Source organism: Dermacentor silvarum, chromosome 3 (genome assembly GCF_013339745.2).
Source record: "Dermacentor silvarum isolate Dsil-2018 chromosome 3, BIME_Dsil_1.4, whole genome shotgun sequence".
NCBI lineage: Eukaryota > Metazoa > Arthropoda > Arachnida > Ixodida > Ixodidae > Dermacentor > Dermacentor silvarum.
The window spans coordinates 185010617-185033622 of NC_051156.1; the positions used below are offsets into that span (position 1 = coordinate 185010617).

General features: G+C 52.0%; 1 protein-coding gene across 1 annotated transcript in view; it reads left to right on the forward strand.

Annotated features, from left to right (window-relative positions):
- LOC119446230 (mucin-19) overlaps positions 1–18760 on the forward strand; it is a 463166-nt gene extending 444406 nt beyond the window's left edge. The window contains exon 7 of the mRNA XM_037710600.2: positions 14550–18760. Within this exon, the coding sequence (XP_037566528.1) occupies positions 14550–14948 (399 nt within the window). The 3' untranslated portion in view covers positions 14949–18760. The remainder of the gene's footprint in view (positions 1–14549) is intronic.
- Positions 18761–23006: the final 4246 nt, after the last annotated feature.

The following is a 23006-nucleotide window of genomic DNA, read 5'->3' on the forward strand; positions in this document are numbered from 1 at the left end:
TGACGTTCTTTCTCGGGCTCCGTCGCGTGTCGCCAGCCTGTGCGAGCGTCGTCCTCGACCTTGGCCGGCTGTGAGATTGTCTACATGTGTCCCCGTCTTAACGAGCACCGGCCGAAGCTGCCGCGTGTGTGTGTGCGCGCACGCGCGAAACAATGAAACAGCGCTGGGCGTGCCTTTGCGTATTCTTCGTCCCCTTTTGTCCGTTGTCTCCGAGCGTCGTCGTGAAAACGACAACTGTACTGGAACACAGGGAATACATGCACGCAACGGAAGCACGATACGGTGATAAAGATGAAAGTGGCCGTGTGACCGGATGACCCGATACAGAGTATATATTATATATGCACACGTGCCTCTTTCTCGAAAGCTCAAGGACTGCACTGTATAACTGCATCTTATTCGAGCCTTCGCACCCTTAAGCGCTGCCGCAGCGTAGGACGTAAGCTACAGATTGACGGCATCGTGAAGCGCTTTAGCAGTGCGCTACCTAGTCGATATTTACCGTTGTCTTATGACCTCAAGTGCGGCTCGATCTTTGCTGAATGCAGGTAATTGAAAAACATAACAAGAAGCGCTTACATATGGCAGTGATCCGGGATAGTTGGTATGTCAATCTGGGAAACTGAATAACGTTGAAAAGACAGGTACGGACATAAGAAAGTGGACGCACGCTGCTAAGAACATCGATGAAAGGACCAGTTGAACGATCTGCTCTATCCGATCGATCAGCTGTTCCGCGTCGTCGTTCCTACAGTCAACAGCGTGTACCGCGTGACACGGCCAATGTGGTCTCCATTCCGTTCGCCAAACAGGCGCGCCACGCAATCGGCCGCAACACAGCAATGAAGAGAACGATGCGGCCACCTATGAAATATCGGGGTTGGCAAAATTGGGGGCTGAAAAAGACGTTATCCCCGGCGCCAAGCGTTCGGGCGAGGTCCCGAAAATTGTCAGTCGGAGCAAGGCGCGTCTTCTATACACACTCGGAGTGTTGTTGTCCATCGCGTGTTTTCACTACACGTAATTGGCCACCTTCTTGGAAGAAGTGAGTGTTAACGGTCACGCCACATATTTGATAGCACGAGGTGACTCGGCGCTAACAAAACCGGAAGCGGGCGGCGAACTCTTAGGTACGCATTACACGCACTATGGAGTATCCTGGCGTGCCGCCTACCTCACGTTCGAATCACCATTGCAGGAGGCCCGCGCGTGCCCTCTAGTACTCTTTCTATCTTTCTCTTTCTCACACGCATAGTCATATGAATGTAAATGTGCATCTTGTGGATGCTACAGTTTCCGATACCTGCGGAAGCCCCGAAGCTGGACGTTTGGAGACTTTCCACTGAGGGAAATTCGCTCAAGCTCTGCTAGTGCGTGTTCCCTTTAACAATGGACCTACCTGTATTTCCTGGGAATTTTTGTGCTAACGTGATAAAGCTATAATAGGCGAATCTGCTGCCCGCTTCGTGTGCCCGTGCTACGCGCTACGGAAACACGTGGTCTCTCGCTCGGTGGATCTCGCGTCCGGTGGGCTCGCTTCCTTTCGTATATACATATAAGCCCACCGCTAGACAAGCGCAACGTCCAGGAAATTTTCCCGGGCGTCTTTGTTTTGGCGATAGTCGACGCGCACAAACATCTCACCCTCCGCTGTTGCGGACGCTCAAGCGTATACTTATATAGGCTTCTGCGCCGCGCGCAACCATATGTACATACGTGCGACGTGCCCCTCTGTCTCCTCGTCTATTCAGCCTTTCTTCGTCATTTCTTCTTTCTATTCTTTCTTGCGTGATTGTCACGCAGTTTCTTTGTTGTTTCCCTGATGCAGCGAAAAAAAAATGAAATGCTGTCGCTTATTTATTCGCGCTTCATTCTTTCGCTACTGCCCTGCGTGGTTGCCTTTTTTTGGTGCATGTCTCTCGGTCTTGGCGTGCTCGCCTGACCTTTTGCGAGTCGGCGGCCAGCATTCATCTACTTCTTCCCTCCTCTCTCTCTCTCTCAACCTCTCCTTTGTGTACGCTACCTGCCGTCCTCTCCTCGGCCGTCATCTTCGCCGGGGATCTACGGACAGAGGAGGCTCGTTTCCTGTGACCAGCTGCATTATTTGCTGTCCGAACTGGAGGCACTGCTGCGTGGCAGTCCGCGGCGACTGTCTGCGTGCTCTGTTTCCGTTACGTTCCCTCGTGGTCCTTTTCGTCTCGCTGTTTTACTTTTGCTTGTTTGCTTGCCTCCCAGCCCGCTGTGGGGAGGGGCCCCCCTGCAGCGCGCGGGTGACGTCACCGCGCGGTAGTCCCCTGGCGCCTTTATTATTTACGCGGACGGCGCGTCTCGCATTATCTCGATCCGTGGTGTTTGTGGAAACAACCGCAGCGGTGGCTGACGGTGGCGCCGCTAGGCGTAACCCGCTAACCCTGTTGGTGGTGCCTCGGCGCTACTTGTCACTTGCCTGACGTTCGGCTTTCCGGCCGTGCACGCTCGAGACGGCCAAGAATCGGGCGTCCTCCTGGCTTCCTGCGGGTTTCTGCCCTCCTCGCTATGTGCGCTGCTACTGCCTGTAACATGTGGTGACCGTGTATATAGATAGCTTCTTACGCACTTCGCATCCGAGTTTTCTTCTGCGGGGTTTGCTGCTTGCTGTCCTGCAAATGATTTTGTTTTATCATTAGTGCATGGGCTTCTCCACGCAAAGACTGTTACTGCGGAGAAGCCAGCTTTAACGAGCAATTTTTAAAAGCGATTTTCTAGTGCACACTGGGAGAGTTTTCAGGCTAGTACAGCGTACCTGAAGCTATCCACTGGGGAAAAATATCAGCATACGAAACCCACCGTGTGGTTGTGCGAGTACATAGTGATATGCAGTTGTTCTAACCTCTTATGTGGAGCGATCATGTTGTATCGAGATATAGCGCTCGCACGGAGATGCCAACGAGTGCTTAATAGAGATTTGAACAAATGACTTCTGCGAAAATCAACAAGGTGGAGGTACATTTTTGAAAGCAACAGTTTCCACCCATTATTGATCCACAACTTTATTTATTTCTTTATTTTTTATTTTTAGACACTTTTTTTGCGTGTGTAGCCTGTTCTCTCAATCTGTTATTTGAGCTACGCAACGAAGCCACTGCCAGAAGGACACTTTGCTGCCGACACAATGGGTCGACGAGAAAATTTTACGCGTTGGGGCTAGATGGCAGTGATATATAACGGTCCACTTAAAACGAAACTTCATCTGCGAAGGGTTGTTTCCGAGGAGCCCGTATAGGTGTCCACTGTATTCCTAGGCTTTAGTCAGGAGGTGGTTGCCAAGTTTTTGTTTCATGAAACCCGACCTTTAGGTCTTCCTAAAACCTTAGCCCAACCATAGTGTACAGTGATTACACCTAAGCCTGCTTTGTTTGCTGTCGGTTTGCCCAAGTTGCAAGGCTGCCGAGTAACGCGGCAACCAGGAAAGACGCCAGTGTTAATTTCTCCTGCTGTTGGTACGTTTTAAAGGTTACAGCTCATTTTTGAGTCGCTTCATACACTACGCCGGAGTGCACTTCTGAAGTGTTCATGCGGCCCATTTCCTTGCCTTGACGAGACCGCGTCCTGGGGGGGGGGGGGGGGGGGGGGGGGCGCATGCTTTCCTTTATCTCCTCCTTCTTCTATTCGTGTAAATAAATGACTGTCCAAAAACGTCAGCAGCAACAACGACGAATGACCTCCCGCCTTCCCGCAATTAGCCGCGCCAAAACAATGACACACCGGTGGAAGCTCAAGGCTGATACTTCAGTACGGCCTTTGTTTCCTTCGTTCACCGCTGTGCTTGAAAGTGGCGGACGACCAAGGCCGAACTCGGCTGCGAAAACCCAGCCGCGGCCTTTCTGACGCCGAAACAGACGAGAGCACGCGCGAGTGAACACGGAATAGCATTGACAATTTCCGAACGGCACACGAAAGGTAGCAAAGGAAAACAAACAAACAAAAGAAAAGAAAAGAAACAGAGCATTGAATTCACCTGTCCGAAATACTGTCCGTGGTTAATGTAAAGTGACTACGTATATCAGTATAAACTACAAATGGCCATATTCTTCTTTCTTCGTCACATGTGGAGGTGTTCCGCCAGCTTTATCAGCTTAACTTCAATTCGCTACAGTCGCTCACTCCGAGTCACTTGTCGCTGACTTTCGATTGCAGCGGTTGCATGCACGGTTATTTGTATGGCAGCGCAGGCACTGTTTATATGCTGAGGCGGCAATTAGAGTATCCCGGGAAGGAAAATGCATATGCGACGAGGCATAAAGGGAATGACATGATGACCCGACAACACATTGTTGTAAAACTCGCTTAACCTACCGAGCTGGATATGGCGTTCTGCTGCTGAGAACAAGGTTGCGAGTTCGATTCCCGACCGCGTTGGCTGCATTCTGAAGGGAAACGGAATGCAGAGACGCTCGTGTAACTGAGGTGTGGGTTCACCTTAAATAGCCCCGAGTGACCGAAATTAATCCAGTGTTCTTGACGGCGCTGCTTTGGGCCTTCGTGCTTCTTCCGAAGACCTTGAGACGCAGCAATTGGACACACGGACGAGGTGTGGAGAACGGCACAAACCTTTTCAACACACACACACAGACGCCGCTGTCACTTCTGGCTCCTCATAAATCGCTCTTCTCACACACTGACCACCACTGCTTCTGGTATAGCGACGGTTATCGTTCATCCTACATGTAGGTGAGACGGCTTCAGCGCGCCGCACCTGTCATCACCGCGATGCTTCCGCGAAGCTCTCATGAGCGCCGCCAATACTAAACTACATGCACGCCCGGCGCACTCACGCACGCACGCACGCATGCATATACGGAGAGCTTCGGCGGCTGTTCCGAACGCGCTTGCTTGGGGCGGCGGCGGCGGCAGCCTTTTCCTTCCGGGGCCGCCGCCGCTGCCAGTGCTAGAAGGAGAGCAGATCGACCCGGAGGCAGATCGCCTAATTGTCTCGATTGTCCGCCGCCGGTTGTTTACAAAAAGCGGGTCAAACTTTTCCCACGCGCAACGGGCGCCCGTTTGCCCACTGATTTTCCGCCCTCTTGAGCAATTCGGCCGCCGCCGATCGACTCGGGAAGGACGACGCGCGCGAGGGAAGCACAATCGCAACCAGGCACGCTATACGCCCCCCCCCCCCCCCCCCCTCCCCCCAGAGCCCAGCGGAACCCCTTCTCCCATACATTCGGCTGGCTGCCTGCCTAGCGCGACCGCTGACGCCCCTCTGTGTCTCTTCAGTTCCTCCCTTTCTTTCGTTGTCTTCTTCTTGTCTCGTCTCTTCGTTTTCGGTTCTTCGTTTTGTCTTATTCGAGTCTCGGCTCTGCAGTTCTCGGTCCTCGCGTGCTTGCTTGATGCGTTTCTCTTATTTTTCTTGCGCCGCCCGTTCCTATCCGTCGCGCCGCTGTTGCCCTGTATGTCTCGCGCGCGGGCTCGTTTGACAATCGCCCGCCGTTCCAACGGATTCTTTTGTTTGGAGCGGGACAGAAGCGTGCGTGCGCGTGCGGGCCGTGTGTCGCCGACGTTCCGGCCGGGCCGCTGCGCGCCCTGAGCGCGCTTCCGTTATTCCATTCACTCGCTTTTTCTAATCGAATGGAATGATAAAGGAACCGAACGCTCATTGAGCCTGCGGCAGACGGAACTCGCGTCACGACGACCTCTGGTGCCTACATGTGCGGAAGTTTCCGTTTTGTGGCAGCGTTTCGAAGCGTAGTATGGCATACCTCGTACAAAGGGCCACAACGAAAATGATGATGGGGAGGACTCGATGTAGCCACGAGGTATTTCTAATGTCGGGAAGAGCTTTCTTTTTTTCTCCTGCGAAGAGAGGGAAAGCAGCCCAGATTTGGAAATTTTATTTCGAATTCGCTTTTTCAAGAGTGGTTATTGTAACGATGGACCTATCCTGATTGTTTCTTGTATTTTATTAGTAATGTGATTAGGCAGTGGACGTAGCCGCGTTCGGATCACCTGCGTGCCGTAACGTAAAGCCAGTGCTTACGAAGCGCCTTTGATATGCACAAAGCTACTTCGTGAAGCCGAAAATTTCGTCCAAATGAGAACATGCTGCACGTTGTGGTGTGCTCTAAGCGTCTCTTTGATTAATTGCACGTTGACTGGAAGAAGACATCACAACGAAATCGAATCACGTATAACATCGGCTCGAAGTTACATGCCGCAAAACGTGTCGTCAATTTTTTGACGTCGTCGCTGCTGTGCAATCGAAGGTGCAAATTGCGTTCCCGTATATGTCTCTCCGCCACAGTCTGCCACAAGTATTTGTATTTCAAACCGTCCACAATATTCTCTTTGAAGATTCAAAAAAAAAAAAGAAAACAACTCCAAGGACGTTCGATTTGCAGTCGCGACGCATACCGCGGCTTGCTGCATGCGCGCCTCGGCGTTCTGTCGTCGCCATACATAACCCATTCACTCTTATCTGCGCACAGCGTACAAGAAGGTCACAGGCCGCCGGCATAGATAAAAGCGCAAATCGGTGTTGACCACTTCGACTGCGAGCTCGCACCATGAGCCAAGCGCCGAATTCATTGCCATTTGCAATTCGCTCCGGTGCTGCTGCCGCCCAAGGCCAGCGCCGTGAAATGACCGCGCTTGCGCGGGCGCCCTGAGCGGTGCTTTCTTTTTTTTTTTTTTCGGTAACAACTGGCTTGCTAGCTGGCTTGGTGACACAGCGTGACGCTTCAAGCCAAAGCGCGAGCGGCCTTGACAGTCCCGCCTAGTCTGTGGGTTACTGCCGCAAGGTTTCGTATACTTATGCCGTCCTTTTTTTATTATTTGTGTGTGTGTGCTTCTCGCAATTTCCTTGCGTTATTTCTTGCATTTCGAGCTCCCGGTGCCCAGTAATAGCAGCCTGTTGTCGACTCATAAGCAACTCGCTTGTTAACTCTGTCCTGCGCTATGCATGCGATACTTATGTCCATGCGGTAGCCTTGAATCAGTGAGGTGTCCCCCCTCGATCTACGTACTGTGGTGCCCTGAAGCGGTGTTGGATCATTCCTCTATAGGGACGTCGGTCGTAAAGAAAGAACGACACGTTGCGGCCTAAGCGCGCTTCCCTTAGCGTATCGCTTTAATCGTATGCGGATGCTGCGGATTTACCGGAAAGTCCGTAAGGGACGTTCGTGTTGACATTGGGAGTCTTTTCTCGGAAGGTATACCGTCAGTAGTTCTGACAAGAAGTAAGGGGCCTTGACAGGAGGCCCCGCGATATGTATATATGCCGGCCATTGCCCAGTTCGAGCAGCTAGAATTACCGAGGCGCTGACATTTGCGGCTGACGGTGATTCGAAGGTCACTGCATTTGCCACAGGAGAAACGAGAGAACTACTTTTTAGTAGCTTTTCCTTACTTCTCTCTCTCTTTTTCTGTTTTCACAGTTATACCGCCCTTCGCGGTTCTAGACGCGCTGGTTGCAATTGCAATTGAGAGTAATAAATTGTGTCGCCGTTCCCTTGCGTGAAGTGTCCAAGAAAAAAATAGAAGGAAATGAAGCTCTTGTGTTAATTCAGAGCAGCTTTATGTATACAGTAGGAAACCTACTACGACGTTATGAGGACTTTATGATGACCCTGCCGTTAATTTGCGGGAGCATTGCACCAGCAGCGCTCGCATGCTGAACTATTTTGTTTACCATGACCGTCCTACCTCGTGTCGGCCAAGGAGCCCACCGTAACTGCATCCGTGCACACGAGATTCGTTCACCCAGCTAGAACGTAACTATGATCCCAATTTCACCGGAGCTACCGTTCGCGTGTTTGGTCTCACGAACCGTCCGGTATAGTATGATGGTTCTTCATACATTCGTCGACAAAAAATAAAGAAAGAAAGAAATAAGAAAGGGACACGCGTCGGTTTGCGTAAAAGGGTGCTCCGGCGTGTACACGCGTCATAATCTCACGTTTGAGGCCTTTGCGTGCTCTCGCGTGATAGACAGGCAAGCGAGCGAGCAACCAGGAAAAGTGCGCACAGCGCTGCTGCCGCAATTTTCCGGAAGAAGACCTTCTGGGCACGCAATATACCCTTCGCCTGAAACGATTCGCCGCCTCCTCCGCCTTCTCCTTCGTGTATACCAAGGAATCACGCCCGCCATGAAATACAAAAACAAAACAGGAATTACAGAGCTAGACAAAAAAAAGAAAAAAAAAAGGAGCGTGGAGTGTTTTTTTTTTTTTTTTTTTAATCGATGAACCATCGGGCGCACGTACGATCGAGAGAGAGAGAGAGCAGAGGCAAACAAGGAAGTGGTGCGGTTGATGAGCGCGAAGAACAATAACGAGAAGAGGGAGGACGCGCGAACGAGAGCGAAGGAAAATAAAAAGTTTGAGATACAGTAGACGGGAAGGCCTCAAGTGGACGTGCGGACAGCTGACTTAAAAACCGAGGAATGAAGCTAAACAGCAATATAAAACAACACCAGAATAAACCCACGCGCACCGCGGAGCCGCGGGAGCGGATACAATGAGCCGCGTTCGGCGCCGCCCGCCTCCTCCTAGCTGCCAAAGTGCAGCCGGCCGCAGCAAGCGCCAACGGGAGCGCGGAGGCAGGCAGGCAGGCAGGCAGGCAGGCAGGCAGGCCAGGCATTCCTGACCGCTACCTCTCACGTCTTCTTCGCCCGCGGTCCCACCGTTCCCACATTAGGAAGAAAGCGGAGAGAGAAAGGGGGGAGGGTTGACTCTTCTGAAACGCCCTCCTTTCCCCTTCCTCTCCGAAGGCCAGAGGACTCGGCGTGAGGTCAAAGGACGACCGCCCCGGCGAAACGACTACTATACGTACTACCGGACTTCGGCGGGACCGCGATGCACGACGCGATGGACGGCTGAGCTCCACGACTCGCCCCGCGCACTTGCCGCCCCGGCTCCCGCTACGGTGGCGGCGCGGCGCCGCGAATTCTGCCCCTCCATAGCCCTCCCTCTGGGCCCGACCCCGACCCTGACCTTTACCCTCCTTCTCGTCCTCCTGCTGCTCCCGGCTGCTACTACTATGCGGCTGCATCATCATCGCGCGGCGTGGCGGGAAAGGGCGAGCGTGCGTCGTTGGTCGCACAAAAGAAAGCTACTGCCGCCGCCGCCACCACTTCTGACCCCCGACCCCGCTCCGCACGTCTTCTCAGGGCGCGCACATGCGCGCGCGCCCGTAGATACGACGCAGTATGACGGCTCCGCCGGCTGCCGCCGCTCTCGCCGAGATCGTGCTGCTCTAGCTCGCCGCCGGGCCCGTTCAGTTTGCTTGCTCAGCAAAAAGGGCTCGAGGAGGAGGAGAGTTTCCATACACTCGTCGGGATGGCAAAATCGCCCTTTGGCTCCCATTCTCTTTCTCGCCTGCCTGGCCGTTCTGCTTTCGGCTTCGTCCGCGCAGCTTTCCTTCCTCTCGCGCTGTTTCTCTTTGTTTCTTTCTTTTTTGGAGAAAAGTTTTCTGCATATACACGCGCGCGTGTGCGAGCCCGCGGCAGCCGAAGGAGCAGCCGCTGACCACACGGCCTCCGGTGTGCAGGTGAATGATAGATGCCGTCGTGCCGACGGGTCACGAACCGGCGGGTCACGACGGCACGGCCAGAGCTGCTGCTGCTACAGCAGCGGCCGGCAGCAGCAGCCTGTGGCCCTTCTCTATTCTGAAGGCTTCACGCGAGAAGGAGGAAGGCGGGAAGGGGGGGGGGGGGGGGGGGACGCCCCGCTATATCCACTGCTGCTGCCGGCAGGCTCTACCTCTCTCGGCTCTCCGCGTCGTGACGGCAATCCCCCCCACCCCCTTTCCAACGGTAGCCTTTCCCCGCCGAATGAAAGGCCGCCCCTCCCTCTTCCCAGGCAGCAGCAGCCAGCGGCAGTAGTCCCGGAGCGTGCACCTACTGTGTCCGCCGCCCCCTCGCCGTGCCGCCGCGACTCGCAGCTCGCCCGGGCGGTTTGTTCTCCCGCCGTGGCCGCCTGTGGCTAATAAGCTGGCAAGCTGCAATTTTAAAGCCGCGTTCGGGGCACACGGGGAGTCAGGCGCACTGTTACGAAGGGGCGGCAGGTCAGCCAGGCCTTGCTGAAGAAAAACAAAGTGAAAGAAAAAAAAAAAGGGGGGGGGGGTAAGGGGGCGTGAGGCACGACGCGCACCTGACAGGTATGCGCCGCTTGTCGTATACGTCCTTCCGTTTACCGAGTGGAATTCGGTAGTCGCCTCTCGCTGGCAGCACACTCCCGCCCGCCGCTGTTGGCCCCGCGACTTCTCCCTCTTATTTACCTTGCGGTCTCGTCGGTCGGTAGGGCGGTGAAACCGCGTCATGAGTGAGAACTCTCTCTCTCCTCACCTGTTTCCCTCTCCATCACATTTCCTTCGCGACGTGAGTGGAGAAAGAAAGAAACCCGGAACCGATAGTGAACGCCTTTCGTCAGTGTGTCAAATGAGCTGGAAACGCGAGCGGTCGCAATTTCCGCCGCTGCTTGAACACGGGCAACTATACGTAGCTGCAGCTGTGTTTGAAGATAGTAATCAATTTCGACGGTTAGGAAGTGGAAGCCACAAGCAAAGCGCCGGTTATTGCATTTCTCTCACTTCTTTAAGTGCGGCTAGCATCGCAGCGTCTATCGTCTAACCGGCCATGTTCAATGACGACATGGATGCCTTGTTCCTCAGCTTGATCGGGTGAACAGCGGGATCAATACCTTTAGCTATTCCGGTACGCTCCACTTTGCGGCACTTCGCGTACTCTTCTCCGCTGTTTCTTTATGGTGTTCTAAAAAGTGAACGAGCTACTGAATAATGCATCTCGCCGGTTACGCTCAAGAACTGCCTGCCTCCTGCTATATGTGTCGCATGTTTCCTTATTTTTGTCTCCCCTTCTGCGCAAGCGCTTATAATCCTCTCACAGGGGCGGCTGGTGGCACGTTCGTTGACACGCAGCCACAGAAAGCTCATGCTAGTGGTTGCCAGCATGCAACCTGAGAGAAAAAAAAATTAGAAGCTAAAAAAAAAAAATCGTCAAGAAAGTCGGTGCATGACAAAACTGCGACCTCTCCAAGAGATTGAATACCCCGGAGGGAACTAGCAGAAACAGATGTACAAGATCTCAGAAGTGTTTTGAGCAGGTATACTTACGTTCAAAAAACGAATGCACAAAGAAGATACCGATTGAACAAAAATAAAAAAAAGTGCGGAATATGGGTAGTCGAGGACACGGTAACGAAAGGGAAGTCAACGCGTCGATGGTGTATAGACCGCCACGCGCTTTGAATTCGTGGTTGTGGCGTGCAGTACGTATAGTTCACTATGTAGTAGCTGTAGTGGTGGGGGGGGGGGGGGGGGGGAGGCGGGCATTTTGCGCGCTATAGAGCGGACGCCGGGCGAGCGACTTCAAAAAAAGGGCAGTTGCGTGATCGCTCGAGATTTCAAAAGAGAGCGCGCGCCACTGGAGTGAAAAGAAGGTGGAGAGACGGATGAAAGGATGATGGCTGGCGCAGAAAAGAACGAATTGCGAAAGCAGGTGCGGAGTGGCGAATGAAAGGGCGAAGGGAGGGCCTGGCACGATTTTTAGACCTCGAATCTTCTCCTCTTCTTTCTTTCTTTCTTTCCGTTCAAGCCGGTAGCCTCTGCCTCTGTGCCCCGCAGGTATACATACACAACGAAAAGAGGAGCCAGATTTTACTATATAGCTTCGCGCGTAATCTATGCGATTTTGCACACTCGCGCGGCTTCTTCTGGAATCTGTACGCGTTCTTTTGCTGCACGTGTTTCTCAGCGTTGTTCTTTTATTCGGTCTCATTGGAGGAGACAGAGAGAAAAAACAGGCAAGAAATAATATAAAAAGCACGGCGTTTGCTGCATATATACGGTTTGCCCGTCTCGTCATTCACGCTGGTCCGTTGTTATCTGCTGGCGTCATTGTTTGGCTGGGGCGGATTCTGCCGGCACGAGGAGAAGGTGGAAGAGAGGTCGGACAAAAGGATGAAAAGGTTCGCATGGCACGGTCGTCAGGGGTCAGTAGCCACCGGTTTCTCTCTCTCTCTCTCTTTCCTTTTTTTTTGGTCAAGATTCGAAGAGACGATGACGACGACGCTTTTCCCTCCCATATAACCTTACGAGGATCCGCCAGCGAGACGAGACCCCGCCTGATGAAAAGACCTGAGAAGGACGACGGATCGAGAAAAGAATAGCGAACCAAAGACTTATACGAGAAGGTATAGGGCGAGACGGCGACACTATGTACTGCCGAGCGGCGTCGCGCTTCCTATAGCAGCGCCAGCGAAGGTCGAGCTTCTTATATTAAAGTTCGAGAAACTCCGGGAGACCGCGCCTGATATTATCGCCCGGCCGGAGCCAGCCGTAGGACGTGATGACTGCCCTCTCTGTAGCGCTGATCACGCTCGCGAGGCAAGCGGGCACGCCTTGTGTGAACGGGCTTAGTGTGAACCGCGAAAAGCCGCGCGTTTTTTTTTTTCTTTTTTTTTATTGCCGCTGCGCGCTCTCAGTATAGTGGTGAAAGGGTATTGTGCGTGCTCTGGTAGGGGATGCTGGGGCGGGCGTGGATGTTACCGGTCTTCCCCTGAGATTTTTCTTTTTTTCTTTCTTTTCGGTGATGAATGCCGCGAACACCTTGTCCGTCGCATTTGGTCCCTTTGCTCTTTCATCCGTGATTCCTTGTCTTTTTTTTTTTTCCTAGCGAAGTTATGCACGTGTGAACCCGCCATTCTTGGGTTCTTACGAACTGCTAGGTGTCCTTCGACCGACGGTCCACGGGTGTTTGATACCGCGTTCGCGATTTGAAAAGAGAGGTATTCAGTTAGGGGGCGCTGCTGCTCACACGCCGAGGATTGTATGACATTACCGCTGCCCAGAAAAGCCGTGTTGTCGCAACGCTCCTCTCGTGGAACACGGTAATGATCGTATAGTGATGGCGAAAATATATATCCTTAAGGGGGCGATCGTCCCGTCCTATACCCTGTACCCTTGGTGCTGAATGCGGTATTTTCCTCTTCATTTATTTTTGTCAGTTTTACTTTGATAACCATTTATGTAACGCCCGCGTCGCACGCACACGCTCTCGATATAGGGACAGAGAGTTCGCTCATTGATGCACGGTGGAACGTTTGTCGTCATTGAATAGCAGACGGTGGGTTATTCAGCAAGGTGACGCTGGAAGACTGTGCGAAATGGCTTTCAATAAGCTTATTCAGCGGGGTGTTTTACTCAGAACCATGGCAACCTTCGTTAAACTTTTAGTGTCCGAGGCACCTGATTCCACCTTAAATTGTTAAACATGTGACAATGTCGCATGTTAAACAAATCGTTGCGTTAACAACCTGGCCGGCAGTCCGTAATATTGACAAGCTGACCAAATCACGACTTGTCCTATATATAGTATTCGTGCAAGAGGAATAGCGGAAGCTTATACGCCCATGAGGTATTTGGAGAATGGTGGGAGAAGCCTTCGTCCTGCAGTGTGGTAGAAATGGCGGTCCTGGTAACGACGTTGACCATGATCTGAACGCAGCCGGCCGCGTTCACTACACCCTACGAGACGCTCATGTGTTCTACAGCGTTGAGCGTATACCTTCCTGCGTTTGCTTCTCCTACGTCCATGAGTTGCCAGTGCTCTTCAGTCTTTTCGAACCACTTTCGTCTCGCGCCTTTCACATCTCGTACGTCGCAACCTTCCACGTATACACACGGTCATCCACAAAGCGGTTGAAGCCTGTTGCGCCAATGGGTGCGCTGCTGGCATGCACATCTCGTGGCACGCGCACGCTTTACATCAGTGCATTGTGTGAAAGCGCGTTGCGATCTCAGTGCATCGAACCGTATAGCTTCTCGGGTGTACGTACATACATAAGCACGCGACGGCCGCGATCGAAACAAGCCGGAGCGAGTCACGCCTTCCTGCACCGAGCGCTTCCTTTCACAAATAGTGTGTCACGACGCCTGTCGCGGGTTCTTGATTTGCGTGGGAGCTGCAACGAGGTATATAGCTGTGCGTCGAACTGCTCGTGTCATGGCACCGGCTTTCCTGCATAGGCCCGAGACAAGCGGCGTCGCTTTAAGAACCGCGGAGGAGACCGGCGCTCGTCAGGGCCGCAAATCGTGAAACGATTGATGTTTGCATGGTGGAAGGCTCTGTGCTTGCGAGTAGTCGGGTTGGTTTGTAGTACATCATCCCTTGTTTGTGTGCTCAAAGAGCGTAGTAGGAACAAGTCCTGGCGTCCTGTCTTCGATCGCGTCTGAGCAGAAATGTAGCGTAAAAGATAGCAGTAAAATAGTAACCGTGGTTGCGCGTATTGTTCGCTGCATAACGAGAAACCGTGAGCGAGCGTGAGGTCGTGGGTGTACGGCTTATATAGCAGCACCGACAGGCAGGCATCCGTCAGGTGGCGCACGAACATCAGCCAACTGAACGTGCTGCAGTCGTGACGTGCGTTAGAACCACTAATCTTGTTCGTGCGGCAAACTAGGCAGTGTGTGACCCGTAAAAGCAGCAGATTCGCCTTGGCCCATGTTTTTCCGGTGCACTCAAGGGCATTCCCTCTTTCTTCTTGCCTTCGCAGAAATTCCGGGAGCAGTCAATCGACGGCACGAGCCTCCCGCTGCTGACCGAGGACCACCTGACCGTCTACATGGGCATGCGACTGGGGCCGGCGCTCAAGCTGCGCACCACGCTGGCCAAGATGACGGGCCGTTGCACCGTCTGCATGCACTGCATCCACTGCCACGGAGAGGAGAACGACCGGCGCTCGACGTTCTCGGCATCGCCGGCCTCATCGTCGACGCCGGCAGCGACCGCCCCCGCCACGTCGGCCGCCGCTTCTACCGCGGGCTCCACCGCCGCCGCGCCGCCCCCGGCACCGGGCACCCCCGTTGGGGCGAGTACGCCCCCCGCTCCCCCGTCCGCGACGCCACCCAGGGCGTCGCCAGCGCCCGCTCACTCGCCGGCGTCGAGCAAGTGAGCTCGCGTGTCGTCTCCACACAAGCACGGTCGCGCATGCTGCGATTGGAAGAGACCCTTGCTCACCACATGCCCCGAAAGGAAAGAAAAGAACACGCGTATCAGTGCTCAAGGACCCGAAAGCATCCGTGCGCGTTGTGTGTGTGTCTGTGCGCGCGCGTAAATGCCGCTTGAGCGAACGAGCCACCGTCATCGCCCTCCTGCCCAGAAGTCAGACACGTGTGTCTCTCTCGCAGCGCAGCGCCCCACACGCGAAGTCAAAAGCACGGACTCTTTATCTTCTCCGCTGTCTCGCCCGAAAGCGAGAGAAAGAAAAGCCTCTCCTCAAACAAAGACGGCAGCGGCAGCGCCCTCACAACTGGTGGAGAGTCGTCCGCTGTGCGCGCCAACCAACTCCTTTTCGTGTCCTGCTGGTCACCTTCGCTTGCCAAGACTACAAAAGTCAACGACGGCGACCTCGTGAACCACTCTTCTTGTTGACGCTTACCCCATGAATGTGTGTGCGCGCCCTGCTCGGACGAACTCTCTCCTGGACGACCACCTCGATGTCGGTGAACGCACTCACAACGAGCCAACGTCGACGGCGACCTCCTGCAGCCCACAACGGACTCCTTCGCGACAGAGAAAAGAAGTATTCTGTGTGCCGGCGGACAGATGGACAGTCAAACCGGCGTCGCATTTCCGGCGTGTCGCTGAAGGGACACGAACTGTGCCGTTCATGCTGCACCGCGGACTTGGAAGTGTGTGGGTCTGTTTTCTTTTGGCGGATTGATGTCCCGCGCTTGTGCACGCCAGACCCGATCAGTGCACGCGCGTTCAAACCGTTCTCCAGATGGCGCGCTGAGTGCACACACGTCAGGAGCCCTTCGCGTCTCCTCTTTACCGCCCTGGTATTATAGAGACCGGGGACGATCCATGACGGTTGGCGAAAGCGCTCGCGTCGCTCAATTGCTTTATTCTTTTTTTGTGGCCGGGCGAAGCGACGGCCTCGTAATTTATTCAACCCGATCTCGGAGTTAGGAAAGTTCTCTCTCTCTCTCTCCCTATGGATATACGTGTCCTAAGCAGTACACAAAGAGTCTGCTCGCGAGGCGAAAAAGGGGGCAGAGACACGATTCCGCAACCTTCCCCGTATCCGTTCGTCCCCCTGTCAGGTCGGTGTGTCAACTTGATTATTTTTTTCATCTAATGCTCAACGTTTCTCCTGTCCAGGTGCGTCGCGTACGCGCTTGTTTCGCGATCGCGCGCGCGGAAGCTGAGGTTGACAAACACACACTCATGCACGCGGTGGGTACTCGGCGACATATAACGACAGGGCGATGTAGACGTCTCGCACATCGTGACACCTTGACAGGGGACGTAAAGACGGCATAATATACAGGAAGCTTTATCGTCAGTCAACGCAAGGGGACTTGAGAAAGAGTTGTTGTACAACCCCGCATGGAGCGGAGAACGGATCCCCACGATGACAAAGAAGTAATAATGACAATAATAGTAATAATATTGACGATGGCGATGGTAATATCATCGCTTACGTTGTGTTGCTCTGTAAGGAGTGATGAAGGCATCATCACGCTGTGATTGCGATATCTTCGGGAGGCCCGGTGTTATACGTACGCTGCCGTGAGTGGCGGCCCGGCCTGTCGCCTCACTATTCATTCCATGAAGAAAAAAAAATTCGTTATTTTTTCTCTTCGGTTGCTTGTTTATTTTCTTCTTCCTTGCATTTGTTTTAACTGTTTTTTGGGTTCTACCTTCCTTTGTGAGTCAAGGGTGTTTAATGTGTCTTGCGTGTCACGTGTATTACTCATTCATGCGTATGGTTGTCAGCCACACACACCTTTTCACTGCATGCGGTCGGAAACCCCCAGTTGTAAGAGAAAAAAAAAAGTGTCCTCACATTCTCTCTCGCCGTACTGTTTCTCAAGCGATGTGCGAGCGGTAGTTTCCTGCGAACTTTCAAAAGCGCTCATGGTTATACGATGTTTGCATCGGCGGGAACCGCCCGGCCGTTGGAAGTGATTCTCGAAAGAACCATATTTCATCCGCGTGATCTGTTTCATCTTATGCGAACTGTTGAGGTGTGACGATGCTTATACCATTAGCGGATTGTGCGTGCGTGTGAGCTTCGCCTATCACCCGTCCTTTTTCCATCAGAGCTGTGTGTTCTTAGAAATATCCCTTTGATTTTTTTTTTCATTTTTTGAATGGTTCTTGTTCGCGTTTGGTGATCTCATTCTAGTCATAACCGATGCTGAAATGACATATGTGAATTTGTTTTACGAAGCAAACGAGTGCTACTTTTTTATATGTGTGTGGCGAATCGAAGTTTATGCTTCTTATTTTTCATGAAAAAAAGGCTAGAACATTCTACGAGCGTACCTTTTCAGTGTGGGGTCAGAAGAAAAGAAAGAAAGAAAGTTTGTGTGCTTAATTATGTTTGTTTATTTTACCATCTGTGTATTCGGCAAAATCTAGTGACTTGAAAGTTCTCAAGTCGTGCGAGTTGACTGTTGAGTCAACCGACGCTCTAATGAACGGCAAATGATGAAACAAGGCAGCTGCCCCCCCTGACTAATGAAGCAGTGAAAGTTTACATGGAACCTATACGTCGAGTTCTGACCACACTTTGCATGGTTGTGATGAATGGCATCGCGGCTAATATATACGCTCATGTATTTATGCCTTTGCCAAATACTGTTTCCTCCTCCTAGTTTTCTTGGTTTGAATTACTCCGTTTACCAAATTTATCGGCTGGCTGCGGTACTGACAGTAACTGCTTTCAGTATTTGAAAACAAAGCAGACTGCCAGTTTCGCTCAATGACATTTATGGAAACCAGATAACGTGAGTGCAAAATACGATGTGCTCATGGGAATTCTACATACAGGTGCATTTCGAATCACAGGGACAAAGTGAATGACAGTCCTTTGGCGAGAAAATTCACTTTATGCCTAAGCTCAGCAACTCTGAACAGAAGGTATGAACACAATGGGGAGATTCCTGCACTTCATCAAAACAGTCGATTGTCAAACATCAAGATCTCAGTGCCAGATAAACTATTGGTCTATGGCAACGTGTTATGCGAAACAAAATTACAGCATTGCCCGCCTGCAGAGTAAAACTCTGTTGCATTCATTAGAGTTGGTTTCTCCACTCCTTCGGCGCTGTAGTTTGTTGTACGAGTCAAAACATCGTGCGAAAGAATGCCCTTTAATCACTAACTCAGAATTTGCTGCAACCTTGCGGAATTCCTAAATTGGAGGCAAGCTCAGTATCCCGGCGAAGAGAACCACTGTTCATTATGTTATCACTCTGTGTTGTGGGCAGCGCCCAATATTGATTGCTGTGGTTTTGCTCACGAGACAGATTCTGTTGTTCCTTCAGTGATAACGTGTGTCTGTGTGCGTGTGCTTTGCAACACATTTGAAAAAAAAATTGTTTCTTTCTTGGCCGCGGTTTCAGGGTGAACCCGCTGTGCCGCGCGGTATTTGTTATCCGCCTGCGGGATTTGCCTTCTCTCTGTTCTCACTTTGTGTATTCTCCTCTTCTTTTTTTTCTGTTTTGAGAAAGGAAGCAAAGAAGCCATTTCGGGGTTTATGTGTTCTGAGCGCGTTGGGGTGAATTGTGTGTCGGCGCCCCGAAATGAAAGATGGAAGTTTTTAATATATTTGAGTACCTCTATTTAAAAGAAGAAGAAAAAAAAAAGATGACCCGGATGTAGGTTTCATTGCGGAACATTGTACATACCGATGTATATTGCATGTAAAATCAAGGTTCGAGAGATAAAAACGTCGTCTACCCGTGAAGAAAACACCTTGTCTTGTGTCTATCTGTACTCGTCTTTGTCTTGAGGTCGTCCTCAACAGACTGACCCTTGACAGTCAATACAGATACAAGGACGTTGTGGGTAAGATTGGTATATTGAACTCAAACGACGATGAAAGCACGCACGCCGCCAAGCACCATCTCCTAATTATCACGTGGTGGCCTACGGAAATCGTTTGCACAGGAGGGTACGTGTGCTAAGCCTAGCTGCGATGATTCCTGACAGTGAATCGACGTCATCTGCGCGCTGTATTGAGCAAACAAATACGCAGATTTCTCAAACATACATTGACAAGGAACAACTTGCGGAGCAGCTAACTTTCTGACGATTAAACTGATGACTTACTCGTCATCGTCTACAGAGGGAGCTGGTATCGTCTGTTATACACCTTGCGGTTGTTTCCGTTCCATTTCTCGTCACTTCTTGCGTACCGAAAACGTAATTACGGATCCTTTAAATATTAGCTTATTTGACCAAACAAAATTCAGAGCGAGTGGACGAAGATATTCCGTTTTAGCCAGATAGTCTATGATAGTGCATGTAAGTCGACGATAAGTAGGGAAAGGATAACGGTATAGCTGCATAGAAGGCCAATATGACCATAGGCTGATCCACACAATCTCTAGTACACACAATGTTTGGGTTGAAAATGTGACATTAGAGATACCTAACCGCCTTGCTGGTGTCTCACTTGGCAAAGTTGAGCAATAGTCGCTTGATGTCCAAGCCGTCGTTTAACGAACCATTCTTGACTCATAACGTTGCTCGGTTCGAACTAAACAAGGCAAGCACAGTAGCTTGAATTTAACGCTTTAAAGCTCGCCCTTCGCTAAACCATGGCTATGGCGAAACCATCGCTACTGAAAGGTTCCGTAGGTAACTCTATCTATATATTATGTTTTTCGCCGTTCCATTCTTTCGAGAAGTATATGAAATTCATACGGGATCCGTAGGTGTTTCGTAAAAATGATACACAGAAGACATTGAAGGACAAAATTGAAGGACAAAGTTTCTTGCCAGCCCAGCCAGAAAACAAAGTGGTCATCGACGCCAGTGGATGTAGCCTTCAGTTCCCGCGGTGGTCGTTCAGTGCGGGCAAATCCACTGCGCGCGGTCAGGGATCTTCACAGTCACGAACTACAGTTGTGGTCTGCCTGCGAAATATGATAATCGACGCAGGCGTAGCGAAAAACATTCCTATATATTTCTAGCAATGAAAACATGCAGAAGACGGCTTCCAGGTAAGCGAACACTGTAATTGTGAGACACTGCCTGCAATAAAATGATAAAGGACAAAGGTTGGTTCTAAAGATTTCTATCACGTTTCCTATTGCAAAGAACCCGCCAAGAACCTCCCAGAGTGATACATTGGCCGTAACCAAATGGGTGTCGCTCTCTTTTGCATAAGGTCGTGGGGATATTACCGAGCCGTTTGACACCGTCTTCCCCTTCCATAGGCGTAAAGAAACAGATGCTTCTGGCGTAGAATCCAGATAAAATGCGGCAAGCCCACCGATCACCGGACGCTAGTAATCACTACACTGCATGAACCCTCGGGTCATGACCACTTTGGCCACATATCAACAAAAATTAAGCCTCGGTAATGGGCGCGAGCCGCTGGACTCCACCTCATTAAGCATGTCGCTGTTTTCGCGGCGCACCCAGCACCGTGGGCATTCTCGATCCCATATATATATACATGCATCGCGTGCACACAACGCCACACTGTAAGCGGGAGCGGGCAACGATTGATGGCGTCGCCGGTCACGCGGTAGCCAGCCGCGCGATTTATCGTTTATCACCAGGAGCGATGAAGCAATCAAGGCAGCTCGGTCGCTCGATTCATTCCGCTTTTTTTGCCGAAACGTCGCCCCCTCACTCAGCTCGACAGTTTGGCCTCGGCGCCCCTGCCGACCCGACGCAACAAGTGCGTGCAGTGTATGTGTGTGTGTGCGTGGTGCATGCGTTCGTCTGGGTGTGTGTGTGTGTGTGTGTGTGTGTGTGTGTGTGTGTGTGTGTGTGTGTGTGTGTGTGTGTGTGTGTGTGTGTGTGTGTGTGTGTGTGTGTGTGTGTGTGTGTGTGTGTGTGTGTGTGTGTGTGTGTGTGTGTGTGTGTGTGTGTGTGTTTGCGCGTGTGTTTGTGCGCGTGTTTGTGCGTGTGTGACGTGTGTGTGTTCTCGGACGCGCGCCTGTGTGGACGTGCTGCATCTTCGTTCGACAAGTGCGCGACGTTTTCGCCGCGACAAACCGGCAATTACGGCCAAGCCCACGCTCCTGGTATGCCGCGCGCGCTCGTGGCCCCTGACTGCGCAGCGCTCACCCGTCGCCGGCCTCCGTATACCAGCGGGCTACCTCGGATGCCGCAACCCACACGCACACATACGCACTCGGGAGTGGCCTGCAACTCATCATGCGAACCGCGGCGCCGTAACGAGCGCAACGAGCGGCCGCGGAGTATTATAAGAAGAAAGCCGCTGCGCGCAGCTCGCGTGCGCGCCCTCCGCGCCTCGAAAGAAATCGTGGCCCGAGGGCACATTTTTAGTTGCGTGGAAGCGGTCCGGCCGACTTCGTGTGAAGATTCCCTGTTCTCTCGCTCTCGTTTTCTCGTTTTAGCATTGCAAACATCGATCTTGCATCGTGCCACAACAGATTACCTTTTTTGGGAGCCCCGGCAGACGTCAACGTTAATAGCGATCACGCGGTGCTTCCTACTTGCTGGACGTTATTAAAACGACACTGTTAAGGACGACCGCCTTCCGCACCGTCAACTCCTTGATTGTGTGTTGCTCGTACGAATTAGTCGTGCTTGCATCAACCTGATTAGCCGAATGTAATTGCATGTCTCCCTTGCCTGCGCACGTATAACTCTTCCCCCACTGCAGGGTAGCGAACCGTATACGTGCGTCTGGTTAAACTCCCTGCCTTTCCTTTCTTCTATTTCTCTCTTTCTCTCTCTCCTGTCTGCGCACATGGGCCTATCGCGAGGTTTTTGCTAAAGTTCTGTGCACCAGCAGACTACTAGTGTATCAACGTCCATGTAGGTAGCCACACCAGGAAGGTTTCTTCGGGCAGTCTGCAGCATATGATTGAACTCATTTAAAAAGCAAGTGACGACGGTGATTTATTGCGAGCGATTTAAAGCTTGAAACTTTGTCTGATATGTTCGACCGCACTGTCTGTTTCGCCGTCGTTGTCAAATCTGCCACCTGTCGGAGGAAAAAATTTGAGGATTTTCATGCTAGACTTGAACGAGTGTATGCGAAAGCATATGTGGTCTTTCTTCCGGTGTTTATATACATGACTATCTTATGTTTTACCCTGTTCTTGGTCCTGGCCATTGTCTACATTATGACCAGTCATTATGGCTTATTCATAGACTCGTGTATAGGTGGTGGTCACGCCACGCGACGCAGTCAGTCTAGACCCACAATTCGCCATCACGCCTTTCCGTCAACACAAATCGAGCCCCCGAGTGCGCGCTGCGCGCACGGTTCTCGTCGGGGAGGTGTTCGACGACAGGTCCCATTTGCTGCCCCTCCTGTAGAGTCTCCAAGTAAGATGCGCACCGCAGATGCGCTGTAATATAATGTCAGTGTGTGGAAAATTTCGGAAATATCCCCCACCGCACGACTCCCTCACGCGCGCCGAAGCAGTTTCATGGAAGCAGCTACAGACAAAGACCTTTCCGCACCGCACACTTTATCACGCCATGTACCCCACACAATACCCGCAACCGTGCACAGATTGCAATGCTCCGGCCACACGCTCGACCACACCGAACCACACGATAGTGGGAAGCCTCGCTGTCTAGCGTCAACTCCCGGGACCAGCTCGATCTGGCCGTGAAAGCGCGCCGGGCGGCTGTGGCTCATGGGGCCCTGGACTGAGGACTCCACCCACGTCCAGGGCCCGCTGAAGAACGCTGCTGTTTCCTTTGACTTTAAGAAATGTTTTCTTCGTCTCTCTCTGAAATGCAGGATGGTAACACTTGTCATTGTCGTCACACAGAATGACATCTGATGTATAACTGAAAAGGCGAAGCACCGTGATATACGTGCGTATACGCATGCGAAACTTATCACACGGTCAGCACAAGTTAAGTGTTTCCGCAGAGTGTGTGCCTTCGTCATGCCTGGGATGGTTGTGATTAACAAAAATCGGGCCTTTTGAATCGACCCCCCCCCCCCCCCCCCGACATCTTCTTTATGCCTGTATTCCATTCAATACTGCTC